At 44.9% G+C, this 22,188-nt stretch overlaps 1 protein-coding gene across 1 annotated transcript in view; it reads left to right on the top strand.

Moving 5' to 3' along the window:
* The window catches only part of IL22RA2 (interleukin 22 receptor subunit alpha 2), a 31,169-nt gene extending 10,516 nt beyond the window's left edge, over nt 1-20,653 (top strand). Inside the window, exons 6-7 of the mRNA XM_063441763.1 lie at nt 18,596-18,732; nt 20,007-20,653. Coding sequence (XP_063297833.1) covers nt 18,596-18,732; nt 20,007-20,528 — 659 coding nt within the window. The 3' untranslated portion in view covers nt 20,529-20,653. The remainder of the gene's footprint in view (nt 1-18,595; nt 18,733-20,006) is intronic.
* The last annotated feature ends 1,535 nt before the right edge of the window (nt 20,654-22,188 follow it).

Genomic DNA, 22,188 nt, shown 5'->3' with positions numbered 1-22,188 from the left:
ATGTATATATATATATATATTTAGCAAATTACAGCATAATCCAGTTCCGACAAGCAAATGAAGAGAATAAATATAAACATTGTTTAATTTATCCCCTTCTCTGTATACTTTCTATATGACAACTACCAGATGCATAGGTTAGATAGAACTAAGAACAATGAAAAAAAAAATGATTAACAGGATAAACCCTATAATCAGTGGGTGGAGCGCAGAATAGTAGACAAGCAGATAATAGCTTACCCCTCTGTATGGTTATATCAATCTCGATGTGGAGTGATATATAAAAGAGAAAAAAAACATAGAACAAATCTAGTGCAGATGGTATTTTCACAGCCAACTGAAGAAGCTTTCACAGCGAAATGCGTTTTGGCATACAAGGACTGATAAGTCCCTTTTAATTTGTATTTTATGTATTTTTATTCACCTTCGATTTTATATTAATAAATAGTGGATTTTAGTACTCTTTGGTAGTCTGACCGATTCCAGGTTCCAGATAGGGGAGTGTCACCCCACAAATTGACACTAGGCATTTACACCTGAAATCCAAGGCACATATAGGCTCTTATTAAGGTGAGAGTCCTGTGGGGCTATTTATGGGATGATAATATTAAACAGTCGAGAATTACCTACTATTTCAATTCTCTTAGATCTTAGAGATCGTTATCATGTAAGTGAAATGTATTCCATACAAATAAAATCACAATTTGTTATAAAAATAGATATAATTTATTGTGACAAATAATATAATAATAATATTAGGCAGCATGCATGATAATAATCAGTGAATATTCCAATGGCTAACAGCATCAACTGTCAAGACTTTAGATTTATTATTATTATTATTATTATTATTGCCATTTATATAGCGCCAACAGATTCCGTAGCGCTTTGCAATATTTTTTTGGGGGGGGGAATGTAACAATAAATAGGACAATTACAAGAAAACTTACAGGTACAATAGGTTGAAGAGGACCCTGCTCAAACAAGCTTACAGGCTATAGGAGGTGGGGTATTAGAAACATTAGGACAGGAAATATCAAGTAGGAGTGAAGCAGAGCTGGAGGAGCGAGCAAAGCACTGTCCCATAGGAGAGAGCAAGAGACAGGAATGTAAGGTAGAGATTACTCTGGGAGGCCATAAGCTTTCCTGAAGAGATGGGTTTTAAGGCCCTTCTTAAATGATTGAAGACTAGGGGAGAGTCTGATGGCAGTAGGCAAGCTATTGCGGGAGAGGAGCCACCCACGAGAGGTCCTGCAAGCGCGAGTTGGCCGTACGGGTGCGAACAGCGGTCAGGAGGTGGTCACGGGCAGAGTGGAGGGTACGAGGAGGGGCATACCTATGGATCAGTTAAGAAATATAAGAGGGTCTGGAATTGTTCAGTACTTTAAATGTATGGGTTAGCACTTTGAATTGACTCCTGTAGGATACAGGAAGCCAATGTAAGGACTGGCAGAGGGGCGAGGTGTGAGAGGACCGACTAGAGAGGAAAATCAGTTTAGCTGCAGCATTCATTACAGACTGTAGCGGGGCAATACAGCTTTTGGGGAGACCAATCAGGAGCGGGTTACAGTAGTCCATGCGGGAAATTACTAGAGCATGGACAAGCTCCTTGGTAGCATCTTGCGTAAGAAAGGGGCGGATGCGGGCTATGTTTTTGAGTTGGAACCTACCGGACTTGGCAACAAACTGGATGTGAGACTCAAAGGTGAGACCAGAGTCAAGTATGACGCCAAGACAGCGCGCTTGCACTGATGGAGTTATGTGGATATCACCGACTTGAAGGGAGAGCGAGAGAGGAGGATCAGTATTAGGAGGAGGAAAGACAAGGAGTTCAGTTTTAGAGAGGTTAAGTTTGAGAAAGTGTGAGGACATCCAGTCAGAGATGGAAGAAAGGCAATGTCAGGATCGGGACAGGGATCCAACACGCAGAGTACAAACAGTAGCCATATACGTATACCGGACCTTAGAATGGCCGGACTAACGTAAGTAGTACCGTAGAGAATGGTCAAAGACAAGCCGAGGTCGAGGGTAACAGAAGACAGGTAAGCAAGAGACAAGCCGAATCAAGGGAGACAGAGATAAGCAGAGTAGAGCAAACAAGCCGGGTCAAAACCAAAAGGGATAACTAGAAAACACGAGCACTGAGTGACTAGCAAGCTAGAACCACAACAGGGCAATGAGCTACTGAAAGCAGCACTGTTAAATGCCCTGTTCAGAAAAGTAAACACGCCTCCGAGGCGTCCTGATAGGTCCTGAAGCAATTGAGTGACAGGTCGTTCCGGGTTGGCGTCCTGACGTCGACTTCCGGACGTCAAGCTATAAAAGGGGGTCACTCCCTCGCGGCCGGCCTTGCATGACCGGAATGACCGCGAGGAAGGGGGAAATCAGACCGTCCGGATGGATGAACGGCCAAGTCTCTACCTCTTTCGGAGGTAGAGACCTCAGGTACCCTGACAGTACCCCCCCTCTCAGATACGCCCACCGGGCGGAAGACACCAGGACGAGAAGGAAAGCGAGAGTGAAATGCCCTGCGGAGACGGGGAGCATGAACCTCCTCCTGAGGTACCCAACTCCTCTCCTCAGGACCATATCCTTTCCAATCGACCAGATATTGTACTCTCCCCCGGGAGCTCCGAGAATCGACTTCATACTCCTCCTGACCCTCCACCTGAACAGAGCGAGGAGGGGCGATCGTGGAGGAGAATCTGTTACATACTAGTGGTTTCAGCAAGGACACATGAAATGAGTTAGGAATGCGTAAGGCACTAGGCAAAGCTAGATGATACGCAACTGGGTTAATTTGAGTCAGTACCCTGTAAGGTCCAATATACCGAGGAGCGAACTTCATGGAAGGCACTTTTAACCGAATGTTTCTAGTGCTTAACCATACTCTATCGCCTGGAACAAACACCGGTGCTGCCCTTCTACGTTTGTCAGCGTGTTTCTTAACCAGCATAGAATTGTGCAGAAGAATCTGTCGAGTCTGGTCCCACAACTTCCTTAAATTGGCAACATGGACATCCACCGACGGTACCCCTTGGGAAGAGGGCTCCGCAGGAAGAATGGAAGGATGAAAGACATAGTTCATGAAGAAGGGGCTAGAATGCGTAGAATCACAGACGAGATTGTTGTGTGCAAACTCCGCCCAAGGAATCAAACCGACCCAATCGTCCTGGTGTTCAGAAACGAAACAACGTAAATATTGTTCAATCTTTTGGTTGGTGCGTTCAGCAGCTCCATTGGACTGAGGATGGTAGGCAGAAGAGAAATTCAATTTGATGCCTAGTTGAGAGCAGAAGGATTTCCAGAAACGGGAAACAAATTGGGAACCTCTGTCAGATACAATTTGGGAAGGTATCCCATGCAAACGGAAAATCTCCCTAGCGAATATCTCCGCTAATTCGGGCGAAGATGGGAGTTTAGGTAAGGGAACGAAGTGAGCCATCTTAGTAAATCTGTCCACCACAGTGAGGATAACAGTCTGCTTTTTAGAGATAGGCAAATCAACAATGAAGTCCATGGCCAAACAGGACCATGGCTTTTCAGGAACCTCTAAAGGGTGCAGAAATCCGCATGGAAGCGAATGGGGTTGCTTGGTCTTGGTACAAACCTCACATGCCCCGATGAAATCTTTAATATCTTTACGTAACTCAGGCCACCAGAAATCTTTAGAGATCAGAGCATACGTCTTGCGAATGCCAGGATGTCCAGCCACCTTGCTGTTGTGGAAACAACGTAACACTTCTAGTTGGAGAGTGGAAGGAACGAAGTGTCGATCCCCAGGAGTCTGTTTGGGCGCAAGATGCTGAAATTTCATGATCTCGGCAAGCAACGGAGAGTGAATCCTGATATTCGTGTTAGCGATGATATTACCCTTAGGAACTATGGAGGAAAGAACTGGCTCAGTAGTAGTGAACGGTTCATATTGACGAGACAAAGCATCGGCTTTAGAGTTCTTAGAGCCAGGTCTATAAGTAAGTACATCATTAAAGTGAGTGAGGAACAAGGACCAACGAGCCTGCCTGGCGGATAAGCGCTTAGCCTCCCCAATATAAGACAAGTTCTTATGATCTGTTAAAATAGTAACAGGGTGTAATGTCCCTTCTAGTAAATGTCTCCATTCCTTTAAAGCCTTAATGACCGCTAACAGTTCCCTGTCGCCGATGTCATATCTGCTTTCCGGCCCAGATAATTTCTTAGAGAAGAACCCACAAGGGTGTAACGGTTTGTCCACCCCTAACCTTTGAGACAGAACAGCCCCAACTCCCGTCTCAGAAGCATCGACCTCGAGTAAGAACGGCAGAGTTGTATCAGGGTGGACTAGAATGGGGGCAGAAGCAAACAGTTCCTTGAGAGTCTTGAAAGCAACAAGAGCCTCCGTAGACCAGGTCCTAGTATCAGCCCCTTGTTTGGTCATATTGGTAATAGGCGCAATGATAGAAGAGTATCCCTTAATGAAGTGCCTATAGTAGTTGGAAAAACCAATAAACCTCTGAATAGCCTTGAGTCCTTTGGGTAAAGGCCAATCTAAAATAGATTGGAGTTTGTCAGGGTCCATCTTAAAACCTTCCCCAGAAATCACGTAACCAAGGAAGTCTATCTGAGACTGGTCAAAGCTGCATTTCTCCAATTTACAGTATAGGCCATGTTGCAGAAGTTTGTGTAATACCCTTCTGACTTGTCTATGGTGAGTCTCAATCTCCCTAGAGTGTATCAGTATGTCGTCCAGGTAGACAATAACACAATCATGTTGAAACTCCCTAAGTACCTCATTAATCAAATCTTGAAATACTGCAGGAGCATTGCAAAGGCCAAACGGCATGACTGTGTATTCATAGTGGCCATACCGGGTATTGAACGCCGTCATCCACTCGTGTCCATGCTGGATTCTCACCAAATTATATGCCCCTCTGAGATCTAACTTGGTGAAGATCTTGGAGCCCTTAAGACGATCAAACAACTCGGTAATCAATGGGATAGGATAGGCATTTCGGATAGTTATTTTATTCAAACCTCGGTAATCAATACAAGGTCTCAGTGTGCCATCCTTTTTCTTAACAAAAAAGAACCCAGCCCCGGCAGGAGAAGAAGAATCCTAATGAATCCTTTCTCTAAATTCTCACGAATATACTCCTCTAGAACAGAGTTCTCCTGAACAGATGAAGGATATACATTACCCCTCGGGGGCATAGTCCCAGGTAGAAGCTTAATTTTACAATCAAATGACCTGTGTGGAGGTAAAGAATCGGCATTCTTCTTGTCAAATACTGCCTTTAAGTCTTGGTACAGGAACGGTATCTGTCTCTCTGTGGACTGAGTAGGACTACCAGATGTGTTAATATTAGCCAATGGAGAAACCTTGCGTAAACACCTCTCCTGGCAGCTCTGACCCCACGAGAGTATCTCCCCTAATTCCCAGTCGATAATAGGGTTATGTCTCTTCAACCATGGATACCCCAGAACTATGGGAACAGAAGGGGATGAAATGAGCATAAGAGATAAATTCTCCACATGTAGGATACCAACATTTAAGTTAATGGGTATGGTCTCCCGAAAGATAACAGGGTCCAGTAGTGGTCTACCATCTATGGCCTCAACGGCCAAGGGTGTCTCCCTTAACTGGGATGGGAAATTGTGTTTAGTGGCAAAAGCTTGATCGATAAAATTCTCAGCAGCTCCGGAATCTATCAACGCCATAGCCTTTACTACTTCCCTCTCCCACGTTAAGGAAACTGGTAGCAGGAGCCTGTGATCTTTATAATTAGGAGTAGAGGACAAAATAGAAACACCCAAGGCCTGTCCTCTAGAGAAACTTAGGTGCGAGCGTTTCCCGGGCGGTTAGGACAGTTCGAGAGTAAATGACCTCTGGATCCACAATACATACATAACCCCTCCCTTCTCCTGTGCTGTCTCTCCTCCTCAGAGAGGCAGGTATAGCCTATCTGCATAGGTTCAGGAAGCAGAGAGACCGTGGAGTCAGGGCTGGGAAATGCGGGGGCTAACCTAAAGGAAGATTTCCGGTTCCTCTCTCGAGTGTTCTGTCTCTCTCTTAAACGTTCATCTATACGAGAGATGAATGAAATTAAATCCTCTAACTCTTCAGGAAGTTCTCTAGTAGCAACCTCGTCAAGGATTACATCAGATAACCCATTCAAAAATACATCCATATACGCCTGCTCATTCCACTTGACTTCTGACGCCAGAGACCTGAACTCTAGTGCATAATCCACAAGTGTTCGGTTCTCCTGTCTCAGGCGCAACAGTGATCTGGCTGCATTAACCTTTCTACCTGGAGGGTCAAACGTTCTTCTAAAAGCAGCTACAAATGCGTTATAGTTATATACTAACGGGTTCTCGTTCTCCCATAGTGGGTTGGCCCATCTTAGAGCCTTCTCAATGAGTAAGGTGATAATAAATCCTACCTTTGCCCTATCTGTAGGATAGGAGCGAGGTTGCAATTCAAAGTGGATACTTATTTGGTTTAAAAAACCACGACATTTCTCAGGAGCCCCACCATAACGTACTGGTGGGGTAAAGCGAGAAGAAGCACCTACTGTGGCTACCTCTAGGCCTGAACTTGCAGGAGAGATGGGAGTAGTACGTATCTCCTCTGGTGGGTTATTGGCACGAGATAATAACGCCTGTAGCGCTAGCGCCGTCTGATCCATTCTGTGATCCATGGATTCAAACCTAGGATCATGAGAAGCAAGCTGACTGTTTGTACTTGCAGGATCCATTGGCCCTGTCGTAATGTCAGGATCGGGACAGGGATCCAACACGCAGAGTACAAACAGTAGCCATATACGTATACCGGACCTTAGAATGGCCGGACTAACGTAAGTAGTACCGTAGAGAATGGTCAAAGACAAGCCGAGGTCGAGGGTAACAGAAGACAGGTAAGCGAGAGACAAGCTGAATCAAGGGAGACAGAGATAAGCAGAGTAGAGCAAACAAGCCGGGTCAAAACCAAAAGGGATAACTAGAAAACACGAGCACTGAGTGACTAGCAAGCTAGAACCACGACAGGGCAATGAGCTACTGAAAGCAGCACTGTTAAATGCCCTGTTCAGAAAAGTAAACACGCCTCCGAGGCGTCCTGATAGGTCCTGAAGCAATTGAGTGACAGGTCGTTCCGGGTTGGCGTCCTGACGTCGACTTCCGGACGTCAAGCTATAAAAGGGGGTCACTCCCTCGCGGCCGGCCTTGCATGACCGGAATGACCGCGAGGAAGGGGGAAATCAGACCGTCCGGATGGATGAACGGCCAAGTCTCTACCTCTTTCGGAGGTAGAGACCTCAGGTACCCTGACAGGCAAGCAGTGACACGTTGCAGGATGGCAGGGGAGAGGTCCGGGGAGGAGAGGTATATCTGAGTGTCATCAGCGTACAGGTGGTAGTGGAATCCAAAAGAGGCAATAAGTTTTCCAAGAGAGGCAGTATAAAAAGAAAATAGAAGGGGACCAAGGACAGAGCCTTGGGGAACTCCAACCGAGACAGGACGAGGGGAGGAGGTATCCTTGGAAAAGGAGACACTGAATGAGCGTTGGGAGAGATAGGAGGAAAACCAAGAGAGGACAGAGTCACAGAGACCGAGCGATTGAAGAGTTTGAAGGAGGAGAGCATGATCAACGGTGTCAAAGGCAGCAGAGAGGTCAAGGAGAATTAATATGGAGTAGTGACCTTTGGATTTAGCGGAGATTAGGTAATTCGTCACTTTGATAAGAGCGGTCTCAGTAGAGTGGAGAGGGCGGAAGCCAGACTGAAGAGGGTCAAGGAGAGAGGAGAGAGTTGGAATTAAGGAAGTGAGAAACACGGGTAAAGACAAGTCTTTCCAAAAGCTTTGATGAGAAAGGGAGCAGGGATATGGGACGATAGTTAGAGGGGGAGGATGGGTCAAGATATGTTTTTTTCAGGACAGGTAATACAGTGGCATGTTTAAGGTCAGCAGGAACAGTGCCAGAAGAGAGAGAGCAGTTAAAGATGTGTGTTAGGGTAGGCACAAGACAAGGTGAGAGAGACCTGATGAGGTGAGATGGGACAGGATCAAGTGGGCAAGTGGTGGGGCAAGATGAATGGAGAAGCGCAGCCACCTCTTGTTCAGTAGCCGGGGAGAAAGTCTGGAGGGTAGGGAAAGCATGATTTACGTGTGGTTGAGAAAGAGAACGGCAAGGAGGGGAGAATTGTTTCCTTAGCTGTTCAATCTTGTCAGTAAAGTAACATGCAAAGCTATCAGCTGTAAGGTTAGTGTAACGGAACGCAGTATATTAGTCCACGATATCCGTTGGTATCCTCAGGAAATCCACAGTCAAGACAGAAAGCACGGCAATATTCCCCATCCTCCCAATAACCGGACGAAACACAGTTTGGGAGTCAACTAACTCGCTTTATTCACAGACTTCCGTATTTATGCAGTTCCCCGTGCAAGGGGTTTCCTTACAGTTATTACAGGGGATTTCTCCCATCAGGTATTGCAATTATCCCAACAGGCATTGCTGCACGAGGGGGATACTCCCACTAAAATGGACGATTAAGTGGATTATCCCCTCGTGGAGCAAAACCGACAATTTATACAGAAATCTGTAGTTTATCCATTACAGCTCGCTTTTAGATGAATGACCGTTCGGTAGATAGCTGGGGTCGGTGGGCACATTTAGTGAGAATACCGCTCCGATCCCAGCTAAACTAACCGAACGCCGCACAAAATACATCCAAACAGGGAATTCGGTCTAAAAGTACCGAATATATATGGGGCACATAATGTACTAAACGCGGTACTCCACACTGCTCTGGAAGTCCAGCGGTGTTCGAATCATTGAGTAGCCGTTTTCGGTTCCAGGCTCTCGACGACCGAACACCGCTGCAGAGACAAAGGATCCAAGATGGCCGACCGCCGCATGGTCGGTAGCCGATCGGCGGCCACCAAGGAGAGCCTTTAAATACCGATTGCACCCGGAGTGCAATCGGTTACTTAGTGCCACACGACTGGTGAAGGTGTGGTCTATTTGGGGAGCCCATATTCGTACGGCGAACGGCTGTACATAGCATTATCACAGGTAACAACTTGCAGTATACATTCAGCCTATGGACAACATACGATACATATAAGTCAGAAGTGGCGGGGTTTGCCACAATGCTCCCCCAGAACCAAGCCGGCATACACAGTCTGATCCCAACGGATCGGCTTGGGGATGTCCGGGGGAGTACTCACAGATCATTTTTCTAATTCTGTTTGTCTGGATAACCCGTCGGCGTTACCGTTTTGTTTTCCTGGTCGGTAGTGGATGGTAAAGTCAAAGGGCTGCAGCGCCAAACTCCAGCGCAGCAGCCTGGCATTGTCTCCAGATACACGGTTTAGCCATACCAACGGGTTATGATCTGTGAGTAAGGAAAAGGGTTGTCCATACAAATACGGCTGTAACTTTTTAAGGGCCCACACCACGGCCAGGCATTCTTTCTCAATGGCGGCGTAGCTTACTTCGCGGGGTAATAACTTGCGGCTTAAGTAGGCTACGGGATGTTCTCCGCCATCGGTTCCCACTTGGCTCAGCACTGCCCCCAATCCAAACATTGAAGCGTCTGTGTGGACAAGAAATCTTTTAGTTGGATCAGGAGCCATTAACACAGGAGCATTAGTTAGTGCGGTCTTGAGCTGTTGGAATGCCTGCTCACACTCTGGGGCCCAGACAACCAGTCGGGGAAGGTTCTTTTTGGTCAGGTCCGTCAGGGGTTTGGCCAGGGTACTGTAGTCGGGTACAAATTTCCTATAATACCCTGCAGTCCCTAGAAACGCTAGCACCTGGGTTTTGGTCCTGGGGGTAGGCCACTTGGCCACGGCCTCAATTTTGGCTGGCTCGGGTCTCTGCTGCCCACACCCTACTCGGTGTCCTAGGTACTGCACCTCGGCCATCCCTATGTGGCACTTACTCGGTTTCAGCGTTAACCCCGCTCCCCCAATACGATCTAGGATCGCCCCTATATGTTGGAGGTGATCTTCCCAAGTCTGGCTGAAGATGGCTATGTCGTCCAGGTAGGCACAGGCATAGTCCTGGAAGCCGTCCAGTAGTCGATCTACCATCCGCTGAAAAGTAGCCGGAGCGTTTTTCATCCCGAAGGGCATGACCTTGAACTGGTACAGGCCAAACGGGGTGACAAACGCCGACTTGGGGATGGCATCATCGGCTAAAGGAATCTGCCAGTATCCCTTACATAAGTCAATTGTAGTGAGATACTGGCCCCGTGCCATTTTATCTAGCAGTTCGTCTATACGGGGCATCGGGTAGGCGTCAGACACGGTCTTGTCATTCAGCCTCCGGTAGTCCACGCAGAATCGGGTCGTGCCGTCCTTTTTAGGTACCAGGACTACCGGCGATGCCCAGGGGCTATCGGAGGGCTCGATAACCCCTAACTGCAGCATCTCATCCAGCTCGGCCTTCATATGAGTCCGGACCGATTCCGGGACCCTATATGGGGCCTGCCGCATAGGTAGCTGTCCCGGGGTTTCAACCCGGTGGGTGGCCAGCGGAGTGTACCCAGGTACATTAGAGAACGTAGCCCCTTTAGCTACGATCAGCGCCTGTATCTGGGCACGCTCACGAGGGCTTAGCCGCTCCCCCAGTTGAACCCCCCGGGAGGGCTCTACCGGCTCTTCCGGTTCTAGCAGATCAGGTAATGGTAAGTTCTCCTGATCTTCCATGGCTGAGGCACAGATTGCCGTCACATCCTCTATCCGCTCGTGGTAGGGTTTGAGCAGGTTGACGTGAAGCATGCGTCTCTTCCCTACCCCGGAGCAGGGGCCAATCACATAGGTAGTGTCGCATCGCTGCTCCACTACCTGGTATGGGCCTTGCCAGATGGCCTGCAGCTTATCGGCGCGGACAGGTTTTAAAATTAAAACCTTCTGCCCCACTTGAAAGCTGCGGTCTCTGGCTCCCCTATCGTACCATCGCCGCTGACGTTGTTGGGCCGCCTGGAGGTTGGTGTGTACGGCCTGGGTTAGCGCCTCCAGTCGGTCTCGGAACTCCAGTACGTACGATACTATAGGGGTTTCGCTAGTGATACTCTCCCCCTCCCAGTGCTCCCTAATTAAGTTTAAAGGTCCCCGTACTCTCCTCCCGAACAGTAGTTCGAATGGGGAGAACCCGGTCGATTCTTGGGGAACCTCTCTATACGCAAAGAGCAGGTGAGGTAGAAACCTCTCCCAGTCTTTGTGGGTCTCCCCGAACGTCCGAAGCATCTGCTTCAGCGTCCCATTGAAGCGTTCACATAGCCCATTGGACTGGGGGTGGTAGGCTGAATTGACGATGGGCTTAATGCCACACACTTTCCACATCTGTTGGGTAACCTCAGCAGTAAATTGGGTGCCCCGGTCAGATATTATCTCCTGGGGGAACCCTACTCGGGAAAATACTTTTATGAGAGCTTCCGCCACGGTTTCCGCGTGAATGTTAGAGAGGGCTACCGCTTCGGGATATCGGGTGGCGTAGTCCACCACAGTTAAAATATATTTCTTCCCCGAAGGACTGGGTTTTGGCAGGGGCCCTATTATATCGACTGCGACCCTGCTGAAGGGTTCGGCGATAATGGGAAGGGGACATAACTTGGCCTTGTGGCGATCCCCTCGTTTTCCTACTCTCTGGCAGACGTCGCAGGACGTGCAATATTGTCGCACATCCTGTGAGATTCCGGGCCAGAAAAACGCGTGCGTTAGGCGGTACCGGGTACGGGTCATCCCTAGGTGCCCTGATAAGGGGATGTCATGAGCAATTCTGAGCAGCTCCTGCCTATACTTCCGAGGTACCACTAGTTGTTTGTTCGTTAAGGTGACGGACCCCCCCACGTCTTTGGCCGTGACACGGTACAGTAACTCTTTTTCCCACGTGAAATGCTCCCCCTCTAGCCCGGCCTGGACAGCTTGTGCCCGGTCCCTATAGACTTGTAGAGTGGGATCGGTCTGTACTTCGGTGATAAAGGTAGTCGGGGTATCCCAGGATATGTAAGTCGGGTGAGGGTCGTGGTCTCTTACCTGAGCCTCAGAGTGTATCGGTGTAGCCGTGGTGCGTGCCTGTTGCCGTGTGGTTACCGGATGGGCTTCCTGGTAGGGTGCCTGAGGAACAAAGGCAGAGGTCATCTGACCCAAATCATTCCCTAACACAACATCTGCTGGTAAGTTCTGCATTAGTCCCACTTCTATTGTCCCCTCTCCCGCACCCCAGTTCAAATGTACTTTCGCCGTGGGTAGCCGGTATACAGCTCCCCCGGCTACCCGAACGGCCACTGATCCGCCGGTATGCGTGCCCTCCGGAACCAAATGGGGGGCTACCAGGGTTAAGGTAGCTCCCGAATCTCGCAGACCCTGCACTTCGGTTCCCTCCAGAGTTACTAGTTGTCGGTGATGTTGCCGGTTATCAGTGGCTCGGACCGACATGACCTCGTGCAATATGCCCAGAGGTTCCTCCGCCTGCACACTCCATACATCCTGAGTGGCGGGGTCCCTCTGGTAATGGTGAGCAGCCGCCCTGGGTGCGGGGTTTGGACGGCCCTGATTCCAGGCGGGCCGGCTGCGATTCTGGTTGCACTCTCGGGCCATATGCCCCCATTGTTTGCAGGAATGGCATTGGATGTTTGCCCGCCCGTTGTATCTGGACGGTGGCGGTATCTGTCCTTGGGAGGGACGGAACGGGGCAGCGGTGGGTGCTAGGGGTGTTGTAGCGCTAGGTAGTCCTGGGGGTCGGGAGTAGCTTTTGGCTACGGGTCCCTGGGGCCTCCGGGCATCGAAATGTTGATCGGCCAATCTAGCCGCTTCCGTTAGGGTAAGGGGTTTCCTATCCCGTACCCATTCTTGCGTCTCCGGGGATAGTCCATTAAAAAATTGTTCCAGCAACATCAGCTGGCGCAATTCCTCCATGGTGGTGGCGTTGCTGGCCTGGATCCACCCTTGGGAGGCTTGATCTAATTTGTGTGCCCATTCGGCGTGCGAATCTCGCTCTGGTTTGCGTAAGTGTCGGAACTTGCGCCGGTATGCCTCCGGGGTAATGGCATACCTCTCCAAGATTGCACGCTTTACTTTGGCATAATCTTTGCTGTCCTCACTGGGTACAGCACGGTACGCTTCGGCTGCCCGACCTGCTAGTTTGCTTGCTAGCAGTTGCACCCATACGGACCGTTCTAGCTCATGCAGATCACACAGTCTTTCAAAGTCCTGCAAGTACCCGTCTATCTCGTCCTTTTCCTCGCAAAAAGCCCTGAAGGCCTGGTACGGGATCTTGGGCTTTACTGGGTTGTAGAGTGACCCTGGGTTTGACTCGGTTCGAGCCAGGGTGTGTTGCGGGCTGTGTGCCATAACGTATTCCTGCACATTTGCCATTACCATATTTAACATGGCATCTGATACCGGTTGCGGCAAAAACGCTAGCCTGGTCCTCATCTCTCGTTCATAGAGTGTTTCCTCCATAACTACCGGGGGGGTAGCGCTGCGGGCTTGGTCTCCCTCCATCAGCTCGGCAATGATCGTCGCCTTGTTTTTGCTGCTGGCTACTTTCCCTCTGGCTTCCAGTAGTTCCTTTAACGTCTGTCGCTTTAGTATGGTGTAGTCAATCTCCATACGAATTGCCTTTGCTTTCCTCGTTCGGTAGTTCCAGTTACACGAACTCTGTTTTTCGGCTGTAAGGTTCGGATCCCGTCGCTTGCCACCAATTGTAACGGAACGCAGTATATTAGTCCACGATATCCGTTGGTATCCTCAGGAAATCCACAGTCAAGACAGAAAGCACGGCAATATTCCCCATCCTCCCAATAACCGGACGAAACACAGTTTGGGAGTCAACTAACTCGCTTTATTCACAGACTTCCGTATTTATGCAGTTCCCCGTGCAAGGGGTTTCCTTACAGTTATTACAGGGGATTTCTCCCATCAGGTATTGCAATTATCCCAACAGGCATTGCTGCACGAGGGGGATACTCCCACTAAAATGGACGATTAAGTGGATTATCCCCTCGTGGAGCAAAACCGACAATTTATACAGAAATCTGTAGTTTATCCATTACAGCTCGCTTTTAGATGAATGACCGTTCGGTAGATAGCTGGGGTCGGTGGGCACATTTAGTGAGAATACCGCTCCGATCCCAGCTAAACTAACCGAACGCCGCACAAAATACATCCAAACAGGGAATTCGGTCTAAAAGTACCGAATATATATGGGGCACATAATGTACTAAACGCGGTACTCCACACTGCTCTGGAAGTCCAGCGGTGTTCGAATCATTGAGTAGCCGTTTTCGGTTCCAGGCTCTCGACGACCGAACACCGCTGCAGAGACAAAGGATCCAAGATGGCCGACCGCCGCATGGTCGGTAGCCGATCGGCGGCCACCAAGGAGAGCCTTTAAATACCGATTGCACCCGGAGTGCAATCGGTTACTTAGTGCCACACGACTGGTGAAGGTGTGGTCTATTTGGGGAGCCCATATTCGTACGGCGAACGGCTGTACATAGCATTATCACAGGTAACAACTTGCAGTATACATTCAGCCTATGGACAACATACGATACATATAAGTCAGAAGTGGCGGGGTTTGCCACAGTTAGTTTGGGGGGTGGCCACAACAGGGTGGAGAAGGGAATTAAAGATGTCAAAGAGACATCTGGGATTGCGGGAGCATGAACTAATAAGAGAGGAAAAGTAGGACTGTTTGGCGAGGGCAAGGGCTGCGCTGTATGAAAGCAACGTGAATCTATAATGGAGAAAGTCTGCCTGGTTGCGGGACTTCCTCCAGGAGCGTTCAGCACAACGGGAGCAACTCTGCAGATAGCGTGTTAATTTATTATGCCAAGGTTGGGGTTGTGTCCTCCTCGAGGTGCATGTTTGGAGCAGGGCTGCAGCGTTCAAGGCAGATGTGAGGGTAGTGTTATATGTGGAGATGGCCAGTGAGGGACAGGAGAGGGAAGGGATGGATAGCAGTTGTGAATCAATGTCAGCTGACAGATGCTGGAGGTCAATAGAGTTAAGGTTCCTCCTGAGTTAAGGGGGGTTAGGCTGAGGTTGTTGGGTGAGGGGGCAATTGAGAGCAAATGATAAGAGGTGGTGATCAGAGAGAGGAAATGGGGTGTTGCAGATATTAGATAATGTACATGAATAAGAGAAAATAAGGTCAAGGGTATTGCCAGCTACATGAGTGGGAGAATTAGCCCACTGCAATAGTCCAAGAGAGGAAGTAATTGAAAGTAGTTTAGAGGCTGCTGGGGTTAAAGGTGGGTTAATGGGAATATTGAAGTCTCCAAGAATTAGGGATGGAATGTTGGAAGAGAGGAAGTAGGGTAGCCAGGTAGCAAAGTGGTCAAGGAAGAGGAGAGGGGAACCAGGGGGACGATAGATAACGGCAATGTTAGCAGAGAAGGGTTTGAAAAGGCGAATTGAATGAATTTCAAATGATGGGAAAGAGAGGGAAGGTGGGGTGGGCAGGGTTTTAAAGGAGCATTGGGGTGAGAGAAGAAAACCTACACTGCCACCTTTAATCTCTGCTTGTCTTGGATTGTGGGTAAAGTGAAGACCACCAAAGGATAGTGAGGCAGGGGTAGCAGTATCTGAAGGAGAGAGCCATGTTTCTGTTAGTGCAAGCAGGTTTAGGGAGTGTGAGATAAATAGGTCATGGATGGAAGTAGATTTAAAGGTGCTACACACAGAGCGTGCATTCCAGAGGGCAGCTTTAAAAGAGGAATTATAGTGAGAATTACATGGAATGGGTATTAGGTTGTTGTGGTTTCTGGTGTTTGTACCATGTGGCTGAGTAGTGGAGGGACCAGGGTTTGGAGAGACATCACCTGCTGCTAGGAGTAGTAGGATGGAAAGGAAGAGAATGTGCGAGTAAGATTTAAATGCTGGGGATGAGAGCTTGTATTTAAGGTATTTAGGAGGGGTGTGTGGAGAAAGACTGGATAAATATGAGTAAAGTGCATGTGATGAATACAGAGATGAGGGGAGCAGAGAGGGAGCAATGAAGATGGTGTTAGCAGGAACAGGTAAGTAAAATGATAGAGAGATTTTAATGAAGATGGAAGTGAAAGAGAAAGTGAAAAATAGAAGTGAGAACATTAGTAGGAGAGTAGGTGCTGTGTTTTTAAGAGCTGTGGTTAGGAGGGTTAAGGGTTAAAGAGTTATTGTGAGAGTATAGCTATTTAGGGTGTGGAGGGCTTGGTGGACATAATTGGTTTAACAGGAAAGCTAGGTAATTTGAGCTATCTATAAATGTAATGATTACCATAGGGAGGGTGGGTGGGAAGCGATCATCCAAAATGCTACCTCTGCTTATGGCAAGACCTACAAGGTTGTGGGCTGGGAGTCCTGAGTGTAGCTGTTTCAATATTGTATGGGGCCCAGGCTATAAAGGAGATAATCTGGGGTCAGATAAAGCAGATTGTGGGTGGAGAATCATTGGGGTGTTAAAAACAAAATCAAGGAAAAAGCAGATGAAAGGGAATTTGAATTTAAGGATATATGAGGGAATGGCATAGATAAGATAGGAAAAAGTCATAAATGGGGAACATCATAAATTAATGAGGCATAGAGTGCAATAACAGACAGAAAGTTAAACTTCACACAGTCCAGCGAAAAGCCATAAAACCTTGGCTAACAGTTAACTGAGTAACCCTTTCAATGCTGGCTAGATCCTCCTAGGCATAAAATATCTTATTCTCATGTAATTTTAAATTAAAATAACATTCAAATCAGCTCATTAATCATTTCCTGGAACCATCCAATAAGAATAATCTACCGGATTCTATAAGCCGAATTTTAATTTGCCTAAAAAGATATCTTATCTTATTTAGAGCAAATCAATACACCTGGATAAAAACATCGGTATGCTAACACGCGATAATATCACATCAATATATAATTATTCTTAATTCCACCTGCAGAATGGAATGTTTATAACTATATATTCTTTAGTTAACTAAGATTTCTAAATATTGAAATCTAACCGTGATTTATCCAGTCATATATCATGCTATTAGATTTTTTATTAATTTAGATTAATTAAATAAAACCAGCATAATTACCAGTTAAGTAGATGTTCTCATCAGATGAGTAGGTAGTCCCAGGAACTTGAATGCGTGTATGATTGGTTGTATGGATGTATATGAGTAATAGTAAAAAGTAAGTGTTGCTTAGAAAGTAAGAGTAAAATTCTAAGTGTCTAGGAGTGTTTCTTGAGTTGGTCCAAGAGAGTTTGAGTGTTAGTCCCAGAGTGAATATCTGTCATGGATCTCTCTGCATGTCCGAATCTGAAAGCCCAAACTTTTTCCAACTAACCTCTCTCTTCCCTTTGTCCTAACTTTTAAAGGGCCAGACTCTCTATACGTCATTAGTTGATAAGGCCAATAGGAAACTGAAGGTGTGGTCAACCTGCAGATTGCAATTTAGGCATTTGGTCCATAGAGGGCAGTCTCGCCTCACTAAACCTTCCTATCCAGGAAAGAGTTAACTTTTCCTGATGACGATTTTGACGTCATTTGGCTTATCTAAAAGGACTACCATAAATAAATTTTACTTGTCAGTTCAAAGCGTTTGCCTCAGTCTTTGTGGCAACGATTTTGATCGTAATTTCTAAAACTGACAGTTGTAAACTAAATTTCACCCCTACTTATAATGGGACCTTGTAAAATTTAGAAAGTAAAATTAATTACTTAATCTTCTCTGTCACTAATGTCTGTGTTTAGAATTATTTATATTCCATTAACATTTAGACAGAGCCTTCCATCCCCCTGCTTCATTGCTTATCACTTGGCTTGTTTATATAATGCATTCCTTAGCTCAGGCTCAGTGGTTAGTGTTACAGAAATTATGTGTCTTTGTTATCCTGAAAATAGCAAAATGGAGTCTGCTCTGTTCTGAGTGACTCAGGCAATATACACTTTTCATTTCTATTTTAACACAAAATGTCTGCCGATATAAATATCCTGACAGTCCTCAATTATAAAGTGATTTTAGTTTATTATAGACACAGACATACTGCACTATAATCTCCTATGTTTTGCATGCCTCGAGATCCCTGTTTATCCAAGAAGGTGGGGTGCTACCTATAACAGCACAGCTGCGTTATTATGCAGCCTTATCCACAGGCTCTGAAGATTATGAGTGTGTCTACCTTTATTTATTTTGCATCTAGTATATTGCAAATACCATCTGCACTAGATTTGTTCTATGTTTTTTTCTCTTTTATATATCACTCCACATCGAGATTTATATAACCATACAAAGGGGGTAAGCTATTATCTGCTTGTCTACTCTCCTGTTAATCATTTTTTTCTATCTATTTATGGTGAGGGAAGAAAGGTATGCCCTCACGGGTGTTTAAGAGCAGCTATTCACACGTTAATTTTAAAGCGCTACTTACTGTTCACATTGAGCGCACTTCTTAGTAACTTCTGCTAGAACTAAGAACAATGATTGACAGAAAGCTAGCATGGAGGAACCAAGATGCAGGATAAAGAGGTGTAGATTTCTACAGTTAATTCAACGTTTACACTTCCAAATACAAATATATTATTAAAATCATGGGAAGTGACAGTTTCTCGTTAAATATTGTGAATATTTTTTTTAGGTACAATATTCAAAGAAATCCTCGTAGGATCAGTAGCATTCGTTCTTGTGACAGTGTTTGCTATCTCGATGCTGGGAGTCTATTTGGCATTGTATAAATATGTGTTACATCCCAAAACACACCTTCCATCAAATCTGGTAAGTCATCAAAGTTATGAAAACTAAGTCTGAGAAATATACACTATCATCCATTTCTGATGATGAAGAATTAAAGTTACACAGAATATGTTTATCAAATAGCATAAATATCTTGCCTTCATTGATCTTGCCTGTATCACTTAAATGTTGGCTATTTGACTATATGGTAATAATGACCCATTAACCAATACTTCCCTATTGCTCCTATACTATCCATCTTCAATATGACAAGCCAACTAAGAAAGGTTGGAGGGCAGATACAAGCTTCGAAGTAAGAGAAGTTAGATTTTGTTCAGTTTAGAATGAATCCAGGTAAAGTCAGTTTACAGTCTACACTGTATGAATGTAATACAACTTGCATGGAGAAGAAACATTGCCTCTTACTCACCAGCAGTCACATAAAGGTAGTCTGGTAGTACAAGGGCATGCCATAGGAACGGTGCAGCACTTTAAAAGGTCCTTCTATTGAAAATTAGCAATGCAGGTGGAAACAGGATAAGATAAAGTTGCTTACACAGTGGAAGGAAGAAGAAGAGCTGTACATGTGAATTAGAGATGAAAAGTAAGAAGGGTGGAGTGGTTGAAAGGTTTGTAAGTTAGTGCTAGTAATTGCAATCGCATCCTAAAGGACATCAATGTATGGATTGTCAGATGGTTGTGAGAGTAATAGTAGATAAGGTATAAGAGTAATAGTAGATAAGGACCATAAGCCTGGTAGCAACAGTTATTTGTTATTGACATAAGATATTGTAGGTTGTGAAAAGACCAAGAATGAGTGAGTTACAGTAATCAAGGTTGGCAATAAGTGCAGAACATGTGCCTTATTTGCATCTTGCACCAGTTAGGGGGCAAATGTATGGTTTTAAGGGGTACATTAAAAGATTTGGAGAGAGGCTGGATGTGGGGAGAAAAATCGAGACTTGTTGTCAAATGTAACACCAAGTCAAGGTTGAGGTAGTGACAATATATTGATCATTTAAAATTAAACATAAATACAAGTTCTGTGGCGTAATATTGTAATTGTTTTATGTACTTTCCATGTATTCTTTACTTACGATTTGTACAAATCCTTTTAGACAGTATCTCCGATATATTGTATTGTGCAGGTTTTGACCTTTAAGATGCCACATCTATTTGAAAATCTATTTTTCAAGATGCAGTATAAATTATCTGTACATGTGTGTATTCACTTTATATTTCTTCTTCCTGAAATCAGAGGTTGATCCCATTTGATCCTTTGTCAATCCAAAATGTTGTATATTTTTTTTTAACAGATTTTGCAAGCATTTCATTCAAAGACAAGTATGCATAGAGGAGATGAAACCATAATTATACCATCAACATTTGAGAGTATGGTGCTCAGTAGACACATACTTGAAGCAAAAGAGGGCAGTCCTCAAAGTCTCCAGTACAAACGATATGTCTCAAATGAGCCAGTGAGGAATGAATATGTTAACTGTGAACTGAAGAAGGATGACCATCTTCTTGACCATCAAGACAAAAATATAGAACTCAAAAACCCAACTTATGCTACTAAAACTATGAAATGCAGTCTTACTCAGCAGTACCCATATGTTTGTATATCATCACAACATCCATGTAAAAACATATGTTTTAGTGAGACAGCAGAGATGTTTGATTTTTCTAATATATTTAAAAAACCCAGTTATATTAACACTGAAAATGTGTTTGGAGAATACTGCACAAATACAGGGCATGAAGCATTGAAGTTATCTTATGTGAATCAGGTCCAGATAAATCAGTCCAGTAATACATATTTTAATCAGTATGAGTAAACATGAGGAGAACAGTTTAACTTGTTAATTAATCAGCTTTGTAGATTCTCAAAAATATCTGACAATGCTAGAAGATGTTGCAAGAACTTTGATGCAACACATGTCCTCCATTACAGCGTGCAATTTTTTTTGTCAAATATGTATTGACGTGGCACGATCATTTCCATGAGAATTAACAAATAACATAACTTGGTTTACTGTGTAAACATTTTTGGATATTTCCAGATCTGCTGTAGATAAAATGACATACATACACATTCCAAAACAAAAGCAGATTTTTTTTTTGTGTCTGTAAGTGTGTATTCAAAGTCTATAATTATAAGTAAGAGTACCATATGGTTCTGAGTAATGTCTATACAACACAATGAGAGTATCTGTTAAAATAATACAGAGTTCTGATTTCAGAGCAAATATATTCTTTCCAAAGGAAAATAAAACTGTAGTCCCGACTCCCTAACTATATAAAGAGAGGAACCAAAGTTAGGAAATTCCCTTAACAGATTGATTTACTTATTGCTGGATGGAGGATCCAAATATACAAGTATTAGATAATAGTACAGAAAAAAATTGCACTATAAGTATGAGATTAAAAATACCATTTACACTAAGCCTCTATGATTGCTGGATAATATACTTTATTGAATATTAGCATATGTAAAGTGGTCTATTAACTTAATTACTATTAAAAAAGTGGAAGGTAAGTAAACCACATCCAAGTTGAAGTTATAAGGATTCTAGTATAGTATAGGTAGGAATGGAAAGCCCTGTAAAGATCAGCTGTTTCTCACAGGAAAAATAAACCCTGTAGTCTTTATAATTCATTGCAGACTGGTATTTCAGGTATTGTTCTAAAAATATTGGAACTTCCCACTTCCACAGTCTTATAATTGATCAAATTCAGACTCACTAGCCTTGGATGGCTTTACTCCGAATTGGAGAAGAATGCTTTTGGAACTCTGGAAACTCTATAGGTTTTTTTTTTCTGCTGGAAAGGGGAATCCTGATCTAGTGAAAGATTTTGCTTGTCTCCAACTCCATCGATGCTTATTTGCCCTCCCTTAAAAAAATGTATCTATTAAGCAGATTAATCTCTATTCTTTCTTATTGGAATGTGACATTTTTAAGCATCTGAACATTTTTGCACATTGCAGTTTTACTTCCTCATGGCGCTTTGGAGATATGGACTTTTGGCAAGCAGTCTATTGGCCGCCCAAATTAAACTGAATCTAATGTTCACTGTAATATAATTTTTTTTATTCGAAACATGCTTTGTGTTATACCGTGTTGCATATAATGGCATATTAAAATATTAGAAAATACTAGTAGTAATAATAGAAATATAAAATACAAAATATGTGAGGGTAAGAATGGTGTTCCCCTATCACCTTCATCATAAATAACACAAAAGACAAACTTACCAGCACTGAGGAAGATCGTTGGATTGAAGCACGTTTGCTGTATTTTGTCTATAGAGCAGTGACTACCGTCTGGTGTAGCAAGTATTCCATTGATTACACTGTATATATATAGGATATATATATATTTCCTGACCAATTATTCATGGCAGCATTTACTTATGGGTAGCTCCTCCCCCCTCACAGCAGAAAGGACAGGAAATAGAACTCTGAAACTGGTATATATAGATCCTCCCCCTACCCAT

This window comes from Pelobates fuscus, chromosome 2 (genome assembly GCF_036172605.1).
Source record: "Pelobates fuscus isolate aPelFus1 chromosome 2, aPelFus1.pri, whole genome shotgun sequence".
In the NCBI taxonomy this organism is placed as follows: Eukaryota; Metazoa; Chordata; class Amphibia; order Anura; family Pelobatidae; genus Pelobates; species Pelobates fuscus.
This window is presented reverse-complemented; position numbering and strand designations above follow the sequence as displayed.